Genomic DNA, 18,149 nt, shown 5'->3' on the forward strand with positions numbered 1-18,149 from the left:
AATACTCTGCCATACCCTGCAATACCCCGCAATACTCTGCCATACCCCGCAATACTCTGCCATACCCCGCAATACTCTGCCATACCCCGCAATACTCTGCCATACCCCGCAATACTCTGCCATACCCCGCAATACTCTGCCATACCCCGCAATACTCTGCCATACCCCGCAATACTCTGCCATACCCCGCAATACTCTGCCATACCCCGCAATACTCTGCCATACCCCGCAATACTCTGCCATACCCCGCAATACTCTGCCATACCCCGCAATACTCTGCCATACCCCGCAATACTCTGCCATACCCCGCAATACTCTGCCATACCCCGCAATACTCTGCCATACCCCGCAATACTCTGCCATACCCCGCAATACTCTGCCATACCCCGCAATACTCTGCCATACCCCGCAATACTCTGCCATACCCCGCAATACTCTGCCATACCCCGCAATACTCTGCCATACCCCGCAATACTCTGCCATACCCCGCAATACTCTGCCATACCCCGCAATACTCTGCCATACCCCGCAATACTCTGCCATACCCCGCAATACTCTGCCATACCCCGCAATACTCTGCCATACCCCGCAATACTCTGCCATACCCCGCAATACTCTGCCATACCCCGCAATACTCTGCCATACCCCGCAATACTCTGCCATACCCCGCAATACTCTGCCATACCCCGCAATACTCTGCCATACCCCGCAATACTCTGCCATACCCCGCAATACTCTGCCATACCCCGCAATACTCTGCCATACCCCGCAATACTCTGCCATACCCCGCAATACTCTGCCATACCCCGCAATACTCTGCCATACCCCGCAATACTCTGCCATACCCCGCAATACTCTGCCATACCCCGCAATACTCTGCCATACCCCGCAATACTCTGCCATTCCCCGCAATACTCTGCCATACCCCGCAATACTCTGCCATACCCCGCAATACTCTGCCATACCCCGCAATACTCTGCCATACCCCGCAATACTCTGCCATACCACGCAATACTCTGCCATACCCCGCAATACTCTGCCATACCCCGCAATACTCTGCCATACCCCGCAATACTCTGCCATACCCCGCAATACTCTGCCATACCCCGCAATACTCTGCCATACCCCGCAATACTCTGCCATACCCTGCAATACTCTGCCATACCCTGCAATACTCTGCCATACCCTGCAATACTCTGCCATACCCCGGAATACCCCGCAATACTCTGCCATACCCTGCAATACTCTGCCATACCCTGCAATACCCCGCAATACTCTGCCATACCCCGCAATACTCTGCCATACCCCGCAATACTCTGCCATACCCTGCAATACTCTGCCATACCCTGCAATACCCCGCAATACTCTGCCATACCCCGCAATACTCTGCCATACCCCGCAATACTCTGCCATACCCCGCAATACTCTGCCATACCCCGCAATACTCTGCCATACCCCGCAATACTCTGCCATACCCCGCAATACTCTGCCATACCCCGCAATACTCTGCCATACCCCGCATTACTCTGCCATACCCCGCAATACCCAACCATGCTCTGCAATACTCTGTGATACCCAGCCATACTCTGCCATACCCAGCCATGCTCTGCAATACCCCGCAAAAATCTGCAATACTCTGCCATACCCAGCCATACTCTGCAATACCCCACAATACCCAGCAATACCCAGCCATACTCTGCAATACTCGGTGATACCCAGCCATACTCGGCGATACTCTGCAATACCCAACCATGCTCAGCCATACTCAGCCATACTCAGCCATACTCAGCCATACTCAGCCATACTCAGCCATACTCAGCCATACTCAGCCATACTCAGCCATACTAAGCCATACTAAGCCATACTCAGCCATACTAGGCCATACTCGGCCATACTCGGCCATACCCAGCCTCTGTATGTGGCCAGGCTGTGGAAGTCTCACACATGTGGTATCGCCGTACTCAGGAGGAGTAGGAGAATCTATTTTGGGGTGTCATTTTTGGTATGTACATGCTATGTGTTAGAAATATTGTATAAATGGACAACTTTGTGTTAAAAAAAAAAAAAAAAGCGTTTTAACCACTTCCCGCCTTCCGTCATACGACGTCCTTGACTTTGTGCGGGGATATCTGAATGATGGGTGCAGCTACAGGCATCATTCAGATATCAGCTTTTTCAGCCGGCGATTCCCTACACCATAAGAATGATCATAGCGGCAGTTCCACTGCTTGATCGTTCTTACGGGAGGCGAGAGGGGACGTCCCCCCCTCCCGCCGCCCTCCGATGCTTCTACCGACTCACCGCTACGATCGAAGCCAGGATCTTTTTTTTGTTTTTTTTTTTTATTTCAGGCACAGCCTAGAGGTGAGATGTGGGGTCTTATTGACCCCATATCTCACTGTAAAGAGGACCTGTCATGCCATATTCCTATTATAAGGGATGTTTACATTCCTTGTAATAGGAATAAAAGTGATCAAAAAAATTTTTTTTTTGGAAAAAAGTGTCAAACTAAAATAAAGTAAAATGAACAATAAAAAAAAAAATTAAAAAATTTTAAAAGCGCCCCTGTCCGTGTGCTCGCATGCAGAAGCGAACGCATACGTAAGTCCCGCCCACATATGAAAACGGTGTTCAAACCACACATGTGAGGTATCGCTGCGATCGGTAGAGCTAGACCTCCTCTGTAACTCAAAATTTGTAACCAGTAAAACATTTTAAAGCGTCGCCTATGGGGATTTTTAAGTGGCGAAGTTTGGCCCCATTCCACAAGCGTGTGCAATTTTGAAAGGTGACATGTTAGGTATCTATTTACTCGGCGTAACTTCATCTTTCATATTATGCAAAAACATTGGGCTAACCTTACTGTTTTGTTTTTTTTTTAAAGCAAAAAACAGTTTTTTCTCCAAAAAAAACGCGTTCGAAAAATTGCTGCGCAAATATCGTGCGAGATAAAAAGTTGCAATGACCGCTATTGTATTCTCTAGGGTCTTTGCTAAAAAAACATATATAATGTTTTGGGGTTCTATGTAATTTTCTAGCAAATAAATGATGATTTTTACATGTAGGAGAGAAATGTCAGAATTGGCCTGGGTGCTCCAGAACGCCTGAAGGTGCTCCCCTGCATGTTGGGCCTCTGTATGTGGCCACGCTGTGTAAAAGTCTCACACATGTGGTATCGCCGTACTCAGGAGTAATAGCAGAATGTGTTTTGGGGTGTAATTTGTGGTATGCATATGCTGTGTGTGAGAAATAACCTGCTAATATGACAATTTTGTAAAAAAAAAAGAAAAAAAAAAAAAAAAACTTGATTTTGCAAAGAATTGTGGGAAAAAATGACAACTTCAAAAAACTCACCATGCATCTTTCTAAATACCTTGGAATGTCTTCTTTCCAAAAAGGGGTCATTTGGGGGGTATTTGTACTTTTCTGGCATGTTAGGGTCTCAAGAAATGAGATAGACCGTCAGTACTTCAGGTGTGATCAATTTTCAGCTATTGGCACCATAGCTTGTGGACGCTATAACTTTCACAAAGACCAAATAATATACACCGATTTGGGTTATTTTTACCAAAGATATGTAGCGATATAAATTTTGGCCAAAATATATGAAGAAAAATTACTAAATTTTCAAAATTTTATAACAGAAACGAAGAAAAATTTATTTTTTTACAGATTTTTCGGTCTTTTTTCTTTTATAGCGCAAAAAATAAAGAACCCAGCGGTGATTTAATACCACCAAAAGAAAGCTCTATTTGTGTGAAAAAAAGGACAAAAAATTCATATAGATACAGTGTTGCATGACTGAGTAATTGTCATTCAAAATGTGAGAGCACCAAAAGCTGAAAATTGGTCTGGTTATTAAGGGGGATTAAGTGCCCAGTGGTCAAGTGGTTAAGGAATATAAAAGGGCCCCATTCACATTTTAGCATTTCTGCTCGCATTCACGGAATAGAGTGAAAAAAAAGCATCACACTTGCTGTGCCAATGATTCCTAATAGCACCCCAGACGGGGTTAGCAGTCAAGCATTTGACATGCAAATATAGAAGCAAAATACTCTTGCGCACAGGTGTATTGGTTAGATGATCCCAAGGGTTCAGAAAGGACGATGGATTTCGGCCTTGCAGCTCTCCAGGATGGGATTATCCTAGTAGTAAATGATAAGAAAGAAAGAGATCGCACCAGCCTAGTGCATTATCCTAGGTAAATTTATTAATTAAAACCAAGATTAAAATCTACTCACAAAAGGTAGGAGAAAAAAAAAAAAAAAAAAAAAAAAATATCGCACTATATACAGTCACAGAAGCGATTGGTCCGCTGGTAGCAGTTCTCCAGGTCCTAGGAAGAAGACATACGAACTGCTGCTGGCTAACTCGTTTCGAAGGTGTTCTTCATCAGAACCTTATTGGTGCTAGTCTCTTGCTAGTCTTTATACATGTGTCCATCTGAGAAGCACTCTTCAGATTGGTACTGAAACCCCTCCCTTAATTGGTGGGCGGTCCTACAAAGAGGATGGGCCTTGTCTCTCTCTCTCTCTCATCGCAGTGCGATTTTGCTGCAATTGTTGCGCGATAAACCACGATGCGTTCACTGCAAATCGCAACGCACGATGCTGTCGCTCAAAAGAAGCTCCTGCTCCTTTTTGAACAACAAGCGTTGTGATTTGGGTGCCATTGAGATGTAATGTCATTGGACAGGTGTACCACGAATTTTGAATCACGGGTAAAAATTGCGCCGATTCTGCCCCCGATTCAGGTCGCTCAGGTGTGAAGCCTTAGGGTGTTTATCACACGTGCCAAAAAACGCAGTGAAAAACCCAATGCGTAAAACAGGTGTGAATGCATCCTTCAACTTTGCAATAGTTTGTGAAATGACTCCAATTCATTTTTATTTTAAAATGATAACCACCGCTGTGAGACAAAATAGGAAGGCAGCAAGGGAGAAACATTGAATAAAAAGGTTTTACACAATCCCTTTAGTGCATACTGCATTCAATTTATAATTTTAACATTGGTCCCTGTGGTTACAAAGCTTCCTAGCAAGAGCTATTTATAGGAAAGGAATATGTTCAGGGACACAATGGCAGAAGATACATACCGACACTTGGGAAGCATCCATGTACTGTAGACCAAAATAATCAGTTTCCACCAAGTCCAAATGGTATACAATCTGGTCGAACAAATCTTGCCCTTTGGCTTGTTTCTGAAATATAGAAAAGAATCACTGCTTAGCAAACGGCACTTTTACTGCAGCTTTTGCTGATCTCTACACAGAAAAGAATGTCAAGGCAATTGCAACATGCAGGTCATATTTATTTATAACACACACATTTTATATAAAAATGATACAGTATACACATAGTATACAGCCATGGCCAAAAGTTTTGAGAATGACACAAATAGTAATTTTCACAAAGTCTGCTGCCTCAGTTTTTATGATGCAATTTGCATATACTCCAGAATGTCAGGACAAGTGATCAGATGAATTGCAATTAATTGCAAAGTCCCTCTTTGACTCTGACATGAAAATGAACCAAATCCTATGAAAACATTTCCACCGCATCTGTGAAAGGAGGCTTCAGGGCGCCCAAGAAAGTCCAGCAAACCCCAGGACCGTCCCCTACAGTTGATTCAGATATGGGATCGGGGCACCACCAGTGCAGAGCTTGCTCAGGAATGGCAGCATGCAGGTATGAGTGCATCGGCACGCACAGTGAGGCGAAGACTTTGCTTCCCTTCTTGACGCTAGGCCATCCTCAAAGAAGCCCACTTCTCTCCAGGAAAGAAAATAAAAATAAATCAGGGACAGACTGATTAATCGGCAAAAAGGTACAGGGATTGGACTACAGAGGATTGGGTTAAAGTGATTTTTGTCTGATGAATCCCCTTTCCAATTGTTTGGGGCATTCAGAAAAAACCTTTGTCTGGAGAAGAGAAAAAGAAGGTGAGCGCTACCGTCAGTCCTGCGTCATGCCAACAGTGAAGCATCCTGAGACCATTCATGTATGGGGTTGCTTCTCAGCCAATGGACTGGGCTCACTCACAATTTTGCATCCAGCATGATGGAGCACTTTGCCATAAGGCAAAAGTAATAAGTAAGTGGCTTAGGGAACAAAAATTGATTGATTATGCAAGAATGTGCTGCCATCGGTCAGGATGTGGCCCAGAAGATGAATGACAGCATGCCAAAGGTATTGAAAAAGAAGGGTCAATACTGCAAATATTAACTCTTTGCATAAACTTAATGCCTTTGATACTTCGGAAATGCTTGTAATTATATTTCAAAATACCAAGGACCGATGCAAGGATTTTTGACTACTCAGGCGAGTATCCCAGCGTTCAAAGGTGGTTGCCTAAGCAGCCTTAAGCGCCTGGATATGCCCCAGACGTCTGCAAACTGTCCCCACTTCTTCAAAAAGTCTGTTTGGCGTCAGTGCAAGGTCCCTCAGCTAATCCTTACTTGGGGGAAAAAAAAAAAAAACACAACTTTTCCCCCTTCCTTTTGACTTATTGTGTTAAATTCCCTAGAATTCTGACTTCCTTGGGTGCAAGAGAAAGAGAAAAAATACTGAATGAGATCAGGCAGCGATTGCGATTGATTGCCAGGAGGTTACAGTGCATCACTGCTGCTAACTGACTTGGTTGCTAGAGGTTACAGCACACATTATGCCTTACTAATTATTTGCTAGAGGTTACAGCACATGACTTCTGCTTGTTGATTGTTTGCTAGAGATTTCTATACATCAATACTGCTCACTGGATTAGGTGCTAGAGGTTACTGGACATCCTTATCACTCACCAATTGGTTGCTAGAGGTTACTGCACATTATTACTGCTTGCTAATTGGTTGCTAGAGGTTACTGCATATCCATATCGCTCAATGATTGTTTGTAAGAGGTTAGTGCACATCATTATTGCTCACTGATTGGTTGCTAAATGTTACAGCACATCTCCTCACTGCCTGCACACCATGAACTGGGGAGGTGAGGGGACCCATCAATAGACAGAAAACTCCAATGTAATGGGGATTCACATTCACCACTAATGTTACAGGGATTTACAATGACCACTAATGTAATAGGAGCATTCACAGGAACCACTAATGTAGGGAGGGATTTACACTGACCACCAGCGTAAGGGGGACAGTTACATTGGCCACTAGTGTGAATGAAAAGATTGTACACCAAGCCACAATGTAATGAGTAGATTTACACTGACCACTAATGTAACAGACATTTATCCTGCTTTCACATTTGTGTGTGTTGGGAACGCATGCAAAATCGCTTTCCTGACACCACAGAAACGTGCTGTCCTTTAGCAGATACACAGCAGTGCCAATAATTGTTAATGACACCCTCACGCATCTGTTGGGATGTGAGTATTCACATGCACCAAAATTCACGGTGCTATGGCACCATGTTATTTTTAAAAAGGGTCCAATTTGCTTGACCCTTTTGCCCTGCCCTAAAGACGGCCCTGGACATGCCTATCTGCAGAAAGCAGAGCAGCTTTCGTGGGCGATGTGCACTGGTTGAAGCATCATACTCCCACAGGATGGGCCAATATTGTATACCTCCCAGTCATTGCTGGCTGTCTGGGCCGGTGCAAGGATGTTTGTCTGCAGATAGGAAGATGCGTTTTTCCGCACCCTCCATCCTGGCGCCAGCTCTGGGGTATACTATAGTACCATAGTGACATCTGACAAAAAGTTCTAAAAACACTGAAGCAGCAGACTTTGTGAAAGTTAATATTTGTGTCATTCTCAAAACTTTTGGCCACGGCTGTATATGCTAGATTTCACCAGCACACATTTTGTTTCAAGAACAGTAACCCATTTCAGTACAAGGAAAGTAAGACACTCAGTAAAAGCAAAATAGCACATTTTGTCACACATGACCAATCAAAATTCAACTTGCAAATGTTACCATAAAAAACAAACAGTTTCATGAAAGACCTCTTAACATAAAGGACACCTTGATGGCAATGCAAATAATCCAGGATTATCACAAAAATTGTTCCCCTAATAAGGGGTAGTATTCTATATTAGGTCATCCAAATGTTAAAATATAGTTTAAGAAAAAAAATGTAAACAAAACCAAAATCTCAGTAAAGTGTGTTTACTGCACGCATTAACAGTTGGTTCCATTCATAAAGCTGCAATATATCCTTACTATGGTCATGCCACCACTCAAATGACTACCATACATATATAAAAGCACAAATGTGCATTATGCTCTGAAGTACACCAAGCACAGTAAACATGAATAAGAAAAAAATAATCTGGGGTGGAGAGCTCAGTCATTTCCTTGTCAGGTTATGGGCTCTCGTCCAGTTCAGAGCCTCTCCCTCTGTCTGTGTGTGTATATGTGTGTGTGTGTGCGCAGGTGTAGGTGTGTGTGTGTGTGTGTGTGTGTGTGTGTGTGTGTGTGTGTGTGTGTGCGCGCGCAGGTGTGCATCTCCTCCCAGCCCCTCCACCGCAATTCCATGTGGCTGTAAAGTCACTGAGCACAATTACTGGTATCCCCTATGTTATAGCAAGCCATACAGCACTGCATGTGTTTTTTTTTTTTTTTTTTAATTCTGAAGCTAAATACCTTATTTCACAGTTCTGTTGTGCAGTCACGTGACCTCCCTGCTGATGTCAGAGGGGAATCTCAGCCCCTCCCACTGTAGTCCTTAGATTAGGGAAGAAGAGTTGTGGGAGGCTGCGTGACTGCACAGCGGCGCTGTGAAATAAGGTATTTAGCTTCATTTTTTTTTTTTTTTTAAACACACACTGCACTGGATAGCTTGCTATAAGACTACTTTCACACTGGGGCGGGCATCAGCGGTAAAGCGGTGCTATTCGGCCGCTAGCGGGGCGGTTTTAACCCCAGCTAGCGGACAAAAAAAGGGTTAAAACTGCCTGCAAAGAGCCGCTACAGCAGTGCTTTGCCAGCGCTGCCCTATTGCTTTCAATGGGCAAGGGCGCTTTAGGAGCAATGTATACAAAGATGCAGCTTGCAGGACTTTTTTTTACTGTTCTGCAAGCGCACCGCTCCAGTGTGAAAGCCCTTGGGCTTTCACACTGGAGAGACAGGAGACGCTCTTTACAGGCGATATGCAGGCGCCATTTTTAGTCCTGTAGTGCCTGTAAAGTGCCTCAGTGTGAAAGTAGCCTTAGAGAGGATACCAGTAATAGTCCTTGGTGACTTTACAACCACTTTAACATTAGTTAAAACTTGGGTGATTAAATGAAAACTGAACTCTGTAAGCTGTGCCAAAGAGAGGCAGAGGGCACAGGACTAGACAACAATATTATTTATGGTCTCCCTGAGGCCAGGAAAGTAATTCTCCATTACCGACTTTTTACACCTTGTTTTGTTGGTTTTGTAGAGTGACTCTGTATGGATACCGCCATCTCCGTACAAACAGGACACAGGAAACAGGAGCACAGTAGCTTCTCTTCTCAATTTGTAAATTACCTGCCTCCTGTGGTCTGATGTTAGGCCACTTGGTTACAAATTTTGTAATATTTACCATTCACATAAGTATTAAATGACTCATCTGAGGTCTTTTTTTTATAATGTAACCCAATTTCATGATAAGCAATTTGAGCTGTAAAAAGCAGAAGTGCAGGTATAAAAGTGTTTTTGAAAAATTTACAGACTTTGTTACAACTATATATTTTTGATCAATCCTAGAAGGAACACATTTCCACTGTCATACAATCTGTAAACAGCCTTCATACAAAAAAAAAAAAAAAGTAGGACTGAGATGCGCAATCAATTCCCATCTCATATTGCGGTTACCTAGCAGTCAAGAAATCAACAGGGCCAAAAATCAATACATTCCTATACAGGTAAAATTGCGATGCTAACAATAGAAAAATATCTTTAAAGTTTTTTTCAGTATGCAACTGAATACAAAAATTTAAAGTATATGTAAAGTCAACATTTAAAAGAGTAACCACTTTTGTTGAGAGAAAAAAAAAAAAATTCCCCTCTGGGTGATCCATGCACATTGCAAGGATGTTAAACTTTGATGCAGATGCCTACCTTTTGTTACTCTAAAGCAGTGGTCTCCAAATTGTGGCCTGGGGGCCAAATGCGGCCCTTTCCTTACCTTTATCTAGCCCTTGGTACAGTATTCCTCCCACAGATACAAGGCACTATTCCTTCCACTGACACCAGGAGTGGGGCATACTTTCTCCCACTGACGCCGACAATGGGACACTATTTCTCCCACTGACAGGGCACTATTTTTCCCACTGACAGTAATAATGGGGCACTATCCCCTCCCCCGATACTAACAATGGGGCATTATGCCGCCAACCAATACTAACAATGCAGCACTATGCCTCCCACTAATGCCAATGATGGGACACAGTTTACTCCCATTGATGTTGGGGCATTTTCTACTCACACTGGCCCCAATTCGAACCCCTTAAAATCTGAAGGACAGTAACCTGGCTCTTTGTTTAGAAAGTTTGGAGACCCCTGCTCTAAAGAAAGAGCTGTTTGCTAGTCTGTGCCCATGTCAAAGTGAATCTAATGGGAGTGGTTTCAAAATTATCAATCAGCTGCTGCACCTGCACGGCTCTAATGAGGAAAATTGCAGGGTCTGCATCCCTTTAGACGTGATCATCTATTTGGAGTAGCTCACCAAAAATGACATTTTTGTTACAGGGGATGTCCTATATCTGACTTGTATGTTAGTGAATACTTCTGGGAAAATCAGTGAGCCAATCACACAAGCAGGAAATTAGGTTTCTGGGGGCGTTCTGTACACAGTCTGTGTACAGAACACCCCCAGGTAGCCATATTGCATGTTACAGAAAATGACAGCAATGCAGACTGAAAAAGAAAGGTAATTTTTAACCTTCACCACACTATAATAAAAAGTATTTGAGACAACGTTGTCAGAAATCAAATAAAAGCATAAGGACCCGGGTTCACACGCATTACCCACTTGCACACCTCCAGTCAACCATTTGCACTAATTAGATGCTATGTGAAAAACAGCGATGGCCGGTATCAATGCAATAATGATTGACAAGCAACAATTGAAGGGCACATCAAAAACAGTTGTCAGAAAACAATAAGAAAAAGACCAAGCCAGCCGTGTTGTATGGACTGATGCGGTATTTTTCAAGTGCTTGCAGGTGCAGGTGAAGGATTATAGGATAATTGACCATGCAGTATAGGCTAGCATGAACTTTATGAACTTTAGCCTGATGAACAGGTGTGAGACTTCCACACAACGGTAATAACAGCAGTACAATGAGAGATGAAAGAGATTGGGAACGGTGTCCCTGAAACAAGCTCACCCATATGCTTGCTGATGCTCAATCCTCGCTGGCAGATTGTTCTCAATAGTAGCGGATCCGCTAGTCTGTTCACTTTCCGAATTCCCCAAACCTCCAAAGTAGCAATAGAGCCGATTCAGGGATCAGGTTGTATAGAAGGTAAATGTCACCTCTAAATGTTCATAGCCACTGAGGCTTAGTGCGCACCGTGCAAGCAAGTAGCTGTGGGTGCTGGAAGTTGGTCAGGTGGGACGGCAGATAGAAAGGAGGCGTATGAATGAAGGTGAAGCTGGGTCACATGACGTTGCAACATCAATGCATTTCACTCACATCACGTGTTATCCAGTGTCCAGTGATATAGGTATCCAGTTTCAACTGGATACCTATATTGACAGCTTCAGGCTGCGTGTCACATCCCTGATATCCATCCAACAAAAGAAAATATACAACCTTTCACCACTGGAGCGAAGGGCTGCACATAATCTGCGCAATAATGAGACCATAACCATCAAACTGTCAGATAGATAAGGGGGAGCAGTCATTGTGATGGATACAGACAAATATATACACAAGAGGGCCAGAGGCAGCTGGCAAATACCACTTACTACAAAAAACTGGATTACGATCCGGCCCAGGATTTTACAAAGCAATTAAAAAGGTCTACCAAGCCACCTATATTCAGAACTTATCAATGCGATTCCAGATAATCCAGAAATTGGAGACTTCTACATGCTGCCTAAGATTCACAAGCCAGGAAATCCAGGCAGACCCATTATAACAGGTATGAATACACTTACCGAACACATCTCAGGCCTTGTAGAAAACATGTTAAAACCGTTAGTTATGAACACTACTAGTTTCCTGCAAGACACCACTGATTTTCTGAACAAGCTTAACAATATACAACAATTACCACCAAAAACACTTCTAGTCACTATGGATGTAGAAGCTCTGTACAGCAACATCCCTCACAAGGATGGGTTGGCAGCATGTTACAGATTGTTATCATCCTCAACAAACCACAAATACATTGCTGAGGATGTTACACAGCTCATCGAATTCATTCTTACACATAACTACTTTACTTTCAACAATGACATCTATCTCCAATGTATGGGTACTGCTATGGGAAGTAAAATGGCACCCCAATATGCAAATTTATTTATGGCTGACCTGGAGGACAATTTCCTGAACAGCATAAAACAAAAGCCAAACAGATATTACCGCTATATTGATGATATCTTCATGATATGGACTGAAGGTGAAGAAAATCTAAAACAATTTTTCTCATTGAACACCACTTTTCACCCACCTATCAAACTAAAAATGGAGTATTCGAACACACGTCAACTTCCTAGACACTACAGTGTACATCAGGGATGATAAGCTTCACACGTCGATATACAGAAAACCGACTGACCGATGCACCCATCTCCATAATTCCAGTTTTCACCACCCAACACACTAAACGAGCCATCATACACAGCCAGTCCATCAGATACCACCGAATATGTTCAGACCCACAAGACAGAGATAAACATCTCAAACACTGGCAGACTCATTCCATAAGAAAGGCTACAAAGACAAAACCATTAACAACAGCATAAAAACAGCCTTGAAAACCCGAAGAGAAAATCTCCTCCAATACACAGTAAAAAAAAAGAAAAAAAAAACACGAGTACCTCTAGTCACCACATACAACCCAACACTAGAAGAGATCAAAAAGATAATCAAAGATTTACAACTCATTAAAACAGAGGATGAAACTCTAAGAGCCCTTGCACACTGGGGCGGGGGGCGGCGTCGGCGGTAAAACGCCGATATTATTAGCGGCGTTTTACCGTCGGTATGCGGCCGCTAGCGGGGCGGTTTTACCCCCCGCTAGCGGCCGAGAAAGGGTTAAATACCACCGTAAAGCGCCTCTGCAGAGGCGCTTTGCCGGCGGTATAGCCGCGCCGTCCCATTGATTTCAATGGGCAGGAGCGGTAAAGGAGCGGTATACACACCTCTCCTTCACCGCTCCGAAGATGCTGCTAGCAGGACTTTTTTTACCGTCCTGCCAGCGCATCGCTCCAGTGTGCAAGCCCTCGGGGCTTGCACACTGGAATGAAAGTAGCGGCACTTTCGGGGCGGTTTGCAGGCACTATTATTAGCGCAATAGTGCCTGCAAACCGCCCCAGTGTGCAAGGGCTCTAAAAAAAAATATTCCAACAACCCCCATTATTGGCTTTCAGACAACCACACAACCTCAGACAAACTAATCAGCAGGAAACTTCACTCTGATTTTAAAGTCACAAATAATGGAAGCAAACCCTGCAATAAAAAATGCTGCAAACTGTGCAACCAGATCAATCTATCCAAAAGCATCACACACACACAAATGGGACCTTCAATATGACGAGATCATACAGCTGTACCTCCAGCAATGTGGTGTACCTCATCCAATGCAACGGGTGTAGCAAAGGATCTTATGTTGGTGAAACAGGACAGAAGTTACAAGTGAGGATGAAATTGCACAGACATACCATCAAGGAACATAAGGAAGACAGTTTCTGTCATCGCATCCGTAGGAATTGCTCTGATGAAGCAGCCTATCGTCTTGAAACGGATGACCTTTACAGAAGGTTCAGAAAGAGAGGCTACTCTCATAAGACAATTAAATGGGCACGGAAAAGAGCGTCATCATCAAAAATAGGGAAAATCTTATCCAACCAGTGGCATCCATGCCTCCCCCAGCGGATACGTCTCCTGTCCGTATAACTCGATACGGATCACAAGGGAATGAGGTCAGGTCTATCCTAACCAAACATTGGCATGTTTTGAGTAGAACTGATGAATTGTCGGGAATTATTGGATCTTGCCCCTTATTGGTATCTAGGAGAGTTAGAAACCTCAGGAGACAATTTGGTCCATTCAGAATTTGTTCGGACCCCGACGACCAATTGGCTATCAGGTCTCATCCTCTGGGCGTGTTTCCCTGTGGACACTGTCATATTTGTCGTTTTGTAGAACGTATAGATAGTTTCACTGATGCGGCTGGCAAAAAACCTACCCCATTAAACAGTTCATCAATTACAGTACCTCGAGGACCCTATATATCCTTGAGTGCCCCTGCAAAAAAAAGCTCTATGTTGGGAAGATCAAGCGTCAATTGCGCACCCGCATCAGTAAAAATGTGGCCAACATAAAAAATTATAAATTTATATATATATATATATATATATATATATATATATATATATATATATATATATATATATATATATATATATATATATATATATATATATATATATATAATCATACATACATACAGTGGGGACAGAAAGTATTCCGACCCCCTTAAATTTTTCACTCTGATCTATTGCAGCCATTTGCCAAAATCATTTAAGTTAATTTTTTCTCCTCATTAATGTATACACAGCACCCAGTATTCCCGATCTCTTTCATCCCTCACTGTACTGCTGTTACCACCATTGTGTGATGAAGTTCATCAATCACCCCTTCCCCTCCTTCAGTCACCTGCTAGCCTATACTGCATGGTGATCAATTATCCTCTAATCCTTCACCTGTGCCTACAAGCACTTAAAAAATGCAGCATCAGTCCATACAACATGGCCGGCTTGGTCTTTTTCTTATTGTTTTCTTAGGACTATTTTTGATGTGACCCATTGTTGCTTGTCGATCATTATCGCATTGATACTGGCCATCGCGGTTTTTTGCATAGCATCTAATTAGTGCAAATGGTTGACTGGAGGTGTGCAAGTGGGTAATGCATGTAAACCCGGTCCATATTCTTTTATTTGATTTCTGACAACATGGTCTCAAACAGTTTATATTATGGGTGTAGTGAAGGTTGTTTTTTTGTTGTGGAATTTTTATTGTATTAATAAACATTTTCTAGTTTGTGATAAGCATACACCGCTGTGCGTTTCCCTTTGGAGTTCATTTTTCTTGGTTACTCTTTATCCAAGGCCCCTTTTTCTGTTCATATGCTATATTATGGTTTTCCTACGAAAATGGAGTTACTCTTTAAGGTTTTGTACAGAGTAGGAAACCCCTGTACGTTTTTTTGCCATCTTTCTCCGGTTGGAGAGAAGTCTTCATTTTCTGTCCCACCGAGACACCGGGATAATAAAAGAAAACCTCTTCAAAGCAATGGGGACTCCCCATTTAGACAGTTGTCACCGGAACAGGTGTCCCCATTAAAATAAACCAGTCTTCTCCTGTTCAAAGATATTTTTTTGTATTGAACACACTGGTCGCAAGGAGAAAAATACTGACTTTTCCTACTAAGGAAACCTTTTACAATGCAACCCTGACAGGGGTTTGTATATTCTTCACTCCACCTCTGCACACTGTATGCTTACCTTAGGGATTGGACCTGAATATATATTACACAGGTCTCAAGCTATTTTTCATTACCAAGGTTTACACGTGGGAACAAGATGGCTTTCTTCTCTGAGAATCTGCTGCAGAGATCAAAAAAAGGGTGATAAGTAATCATGTCCATTTCTTAATGTTAAGGGAAAAGGTTTGTCCTTCCTGTATCAGGCTTTCCAGAGCGTCTTCTTGCTCACAAAAAGTAAACCTCTGTGAGGATAAAGCGCTTGAGACCTGTGCAATATACATTATATAGGTCAAATCCCCAAGGTGAGCATACAGTGTTGTGTTCACGGTGATGAGCACTTGATTTATGAACTCATGTGACTGTCTGTTGCTTTCACATCAACAAGTTAGACTTGGAGCACCGTGGTTGTGGTATCATCTGGGGAACGTTTGACCATTCTTCCAGAAGTGCATTTGTGGAACGTCGATGACGAAACGCGTAAGGCGGAGCTACGCACTTACATCATTTCCGGGTACGGAGCGAGAGAGCTTGGAACGCAGCTGGACCGCACGCTGCGGGAAAGCACTTCCTGGTTTTCGGCTTCACCCATAGTGTAGTGTTTTGTGGATTTTTTCTTCTCCCGTTTGGGGAGTATTATTTTAATAAAGTTTTTAATCATACTACACTATGAGGTGGCATCTTTTCTTATGAGGAGTTCTCTGGCGATCCCCTTCTTGGACGTGGTATGGAGAAGTGACCTGGAATTCCTGGGAGAGAGGATACCATATCTCAGCAACCACGGGATACCTACCAAGAGGACGGCATTGGGATCTTAAAGTGTCTGTCACCCCTGCAGGGGTATTGGGAGCTGGTGAGTGGGGAGCCAAAAGGGGGAGCACAGAAGTCACGGATACTCTCCTCTGTGAGCACTACAGTCACTAAAGCTCTTGGAACTTTGTCCTGATATTTACATTTTGGAAACGCACCACCTTTGAACAGACTTTTTGCATTTTGTATTTTCCTTTATTATTTTAATTATTTTATATACATTTTTTCGATTGGATTGCATTGTCACTTACCTTTGAAACACGTTGAACTCATCACATAAGCTGCACAGTTTATATAGTAGTAGCACCTAGTGGTCACTATTTGCCACTATCTTACACTTATTAATACATGTGAATGTAATATAGGGGTGTTCTCACCACATTTTTTATTTATTTTTTGGTCTCACCAATTTAAACAATGTTTTAGGGTTTTAATCCATGTATGAGTTATTGCACTCTTCACCCTTTGTGTAGGGTACATACTAAGCATTTACTGCATCACTTATATACCCCCCACTAGGGAGCGCCATACCCCCATTTACATTCTCTCATACACGTTAGCTCCCTTTGAGGGCTTAACTAGGGGAGGCAGCACACCTTAGCTTCTCTCTTTTCTGGCTATCTCCCCTCACTGACTCCTTTTCCCCCATCCTCCCTCTCTTTATTGGGGTACACACCCCCCTGCATCTTACATCCCCCTCCTCTTCCTTCTTCTTTTTCTCTTTGTCCTCTGTCCTAAGCGCAGAGATTGTGTGGCTTTGATATTAAAATAAACCAGTCTTCTCCTGTTCAAAGATATTTTTTTGTATTGAACACACTGGTCGCAAGGAGAAAAATACTGACTTTTCCTACTAAGGAAACCTTTTACAATGCAACCCTGACAGGGGTTTGTATATTCTTCACTCCACCTCTGCACACTGTATGCTTACCTTAGGGATTGGACCTGAATATATATTACACAGGTCTCAAGCTATTTTTCATTACCAAGGTTTACACGTGGGAACAAGATGGCTTTCTTCTCTGAGAATCTGCTGCAGAGATCAAAAAAAGGGTGATAAGTAATCATGTCCATTTCTTAATGTTAAGGGAAAAGGTTTGTCCTTCCTGTATCAGGCTTTCCAGAGCGTCTTCTTGCTCACAAAAAGTAAACCTCTGTGAGGATAAAGCGCTTGAGACCTGTGCAATATACATTATATCGGTCAAATCCCCAAGGTGAGCATACAGTGTTGTGTTCATGGTGATGAGCACTTGATTTATGAACTCATGTGACTGTCTGTTGCTTTCACATCAACAAGTTAGACTTGGAGCACCGTGGTTGTGGTATCATCTGGGGAACGTTTGACCATTCTTCCAGAAGTGCATTTGTGACGTCAGGCACGGATGTTGGGCGAGAAGGCCTGGCTCGCAGTCTCCGCTCCAATTCACCCCAAAGGTGTTCTATCGGGTTGAGGTCAGGACTCTGTGCAGGCCCATTCAAGTTCCTCCACCCCAAACTCACTCAGCCATGTCTTTATGGACCTCACTTTGTGCACTGGTGTGCAGTCATGTGGAACAGGAAGGGGCCGTTCCCACAAAGTTGGGACCATAAAATTGTCCAAAATGTCTTGGTATGCTGATGTCTTAAGAGTTCTCTTCACTGGAACTAAGGGGCCAAGCTCAAACCCTGAAAAAACAACCCCACACCATAACCCCCCCTCTACCAAATGAT

The 18,149-nt window shown here is 43.1% G+C and overlaps 1 protein-coding gene across 3 annotated transcripts in view; it reads right to left on the minus strand.

Moving 5' to 3' along the window:
- The window catches only part of EPB41L4B (erythrocyte membrane protein band 4.1 like 4B), a 910,607-nt gene that overhangs the window by 806,926 nt on the left and 85,532 nt on the right, over nucleotides 1-18,149 (minus strand). For all 3 annotated transcript variants that reach the window (XM_073630789.1, XM_073630788.1, XM_073630790.1), the window contains exon 2: nucleotides 5,096-5,200. In XM_073630789.1, coding sequence (XP_073486890.1) covers nucleotides 5,096-5,200 — 105 coding nt within the window. The remainder of the gene's footprint in view (nucleotides 1-5,095; nucleotides 5,201-18,149) is intronic.

This window comes from Aquarana catesbeiana, linkage group LG05 (genome assembly GCF_042186555.1).
Source record: "Aquarana catesbeiana isolate 2022-GZ linkage group LG05, ASM4218655v1, whole genome shotgun sequence".
In the NCBI taxonomy this organism is placed as follows: Eukaryota; Metazoa; Chordata; class Amphibia; order Anura; family Ranidae; genus Aquarana; species Aquarana catesbeiana.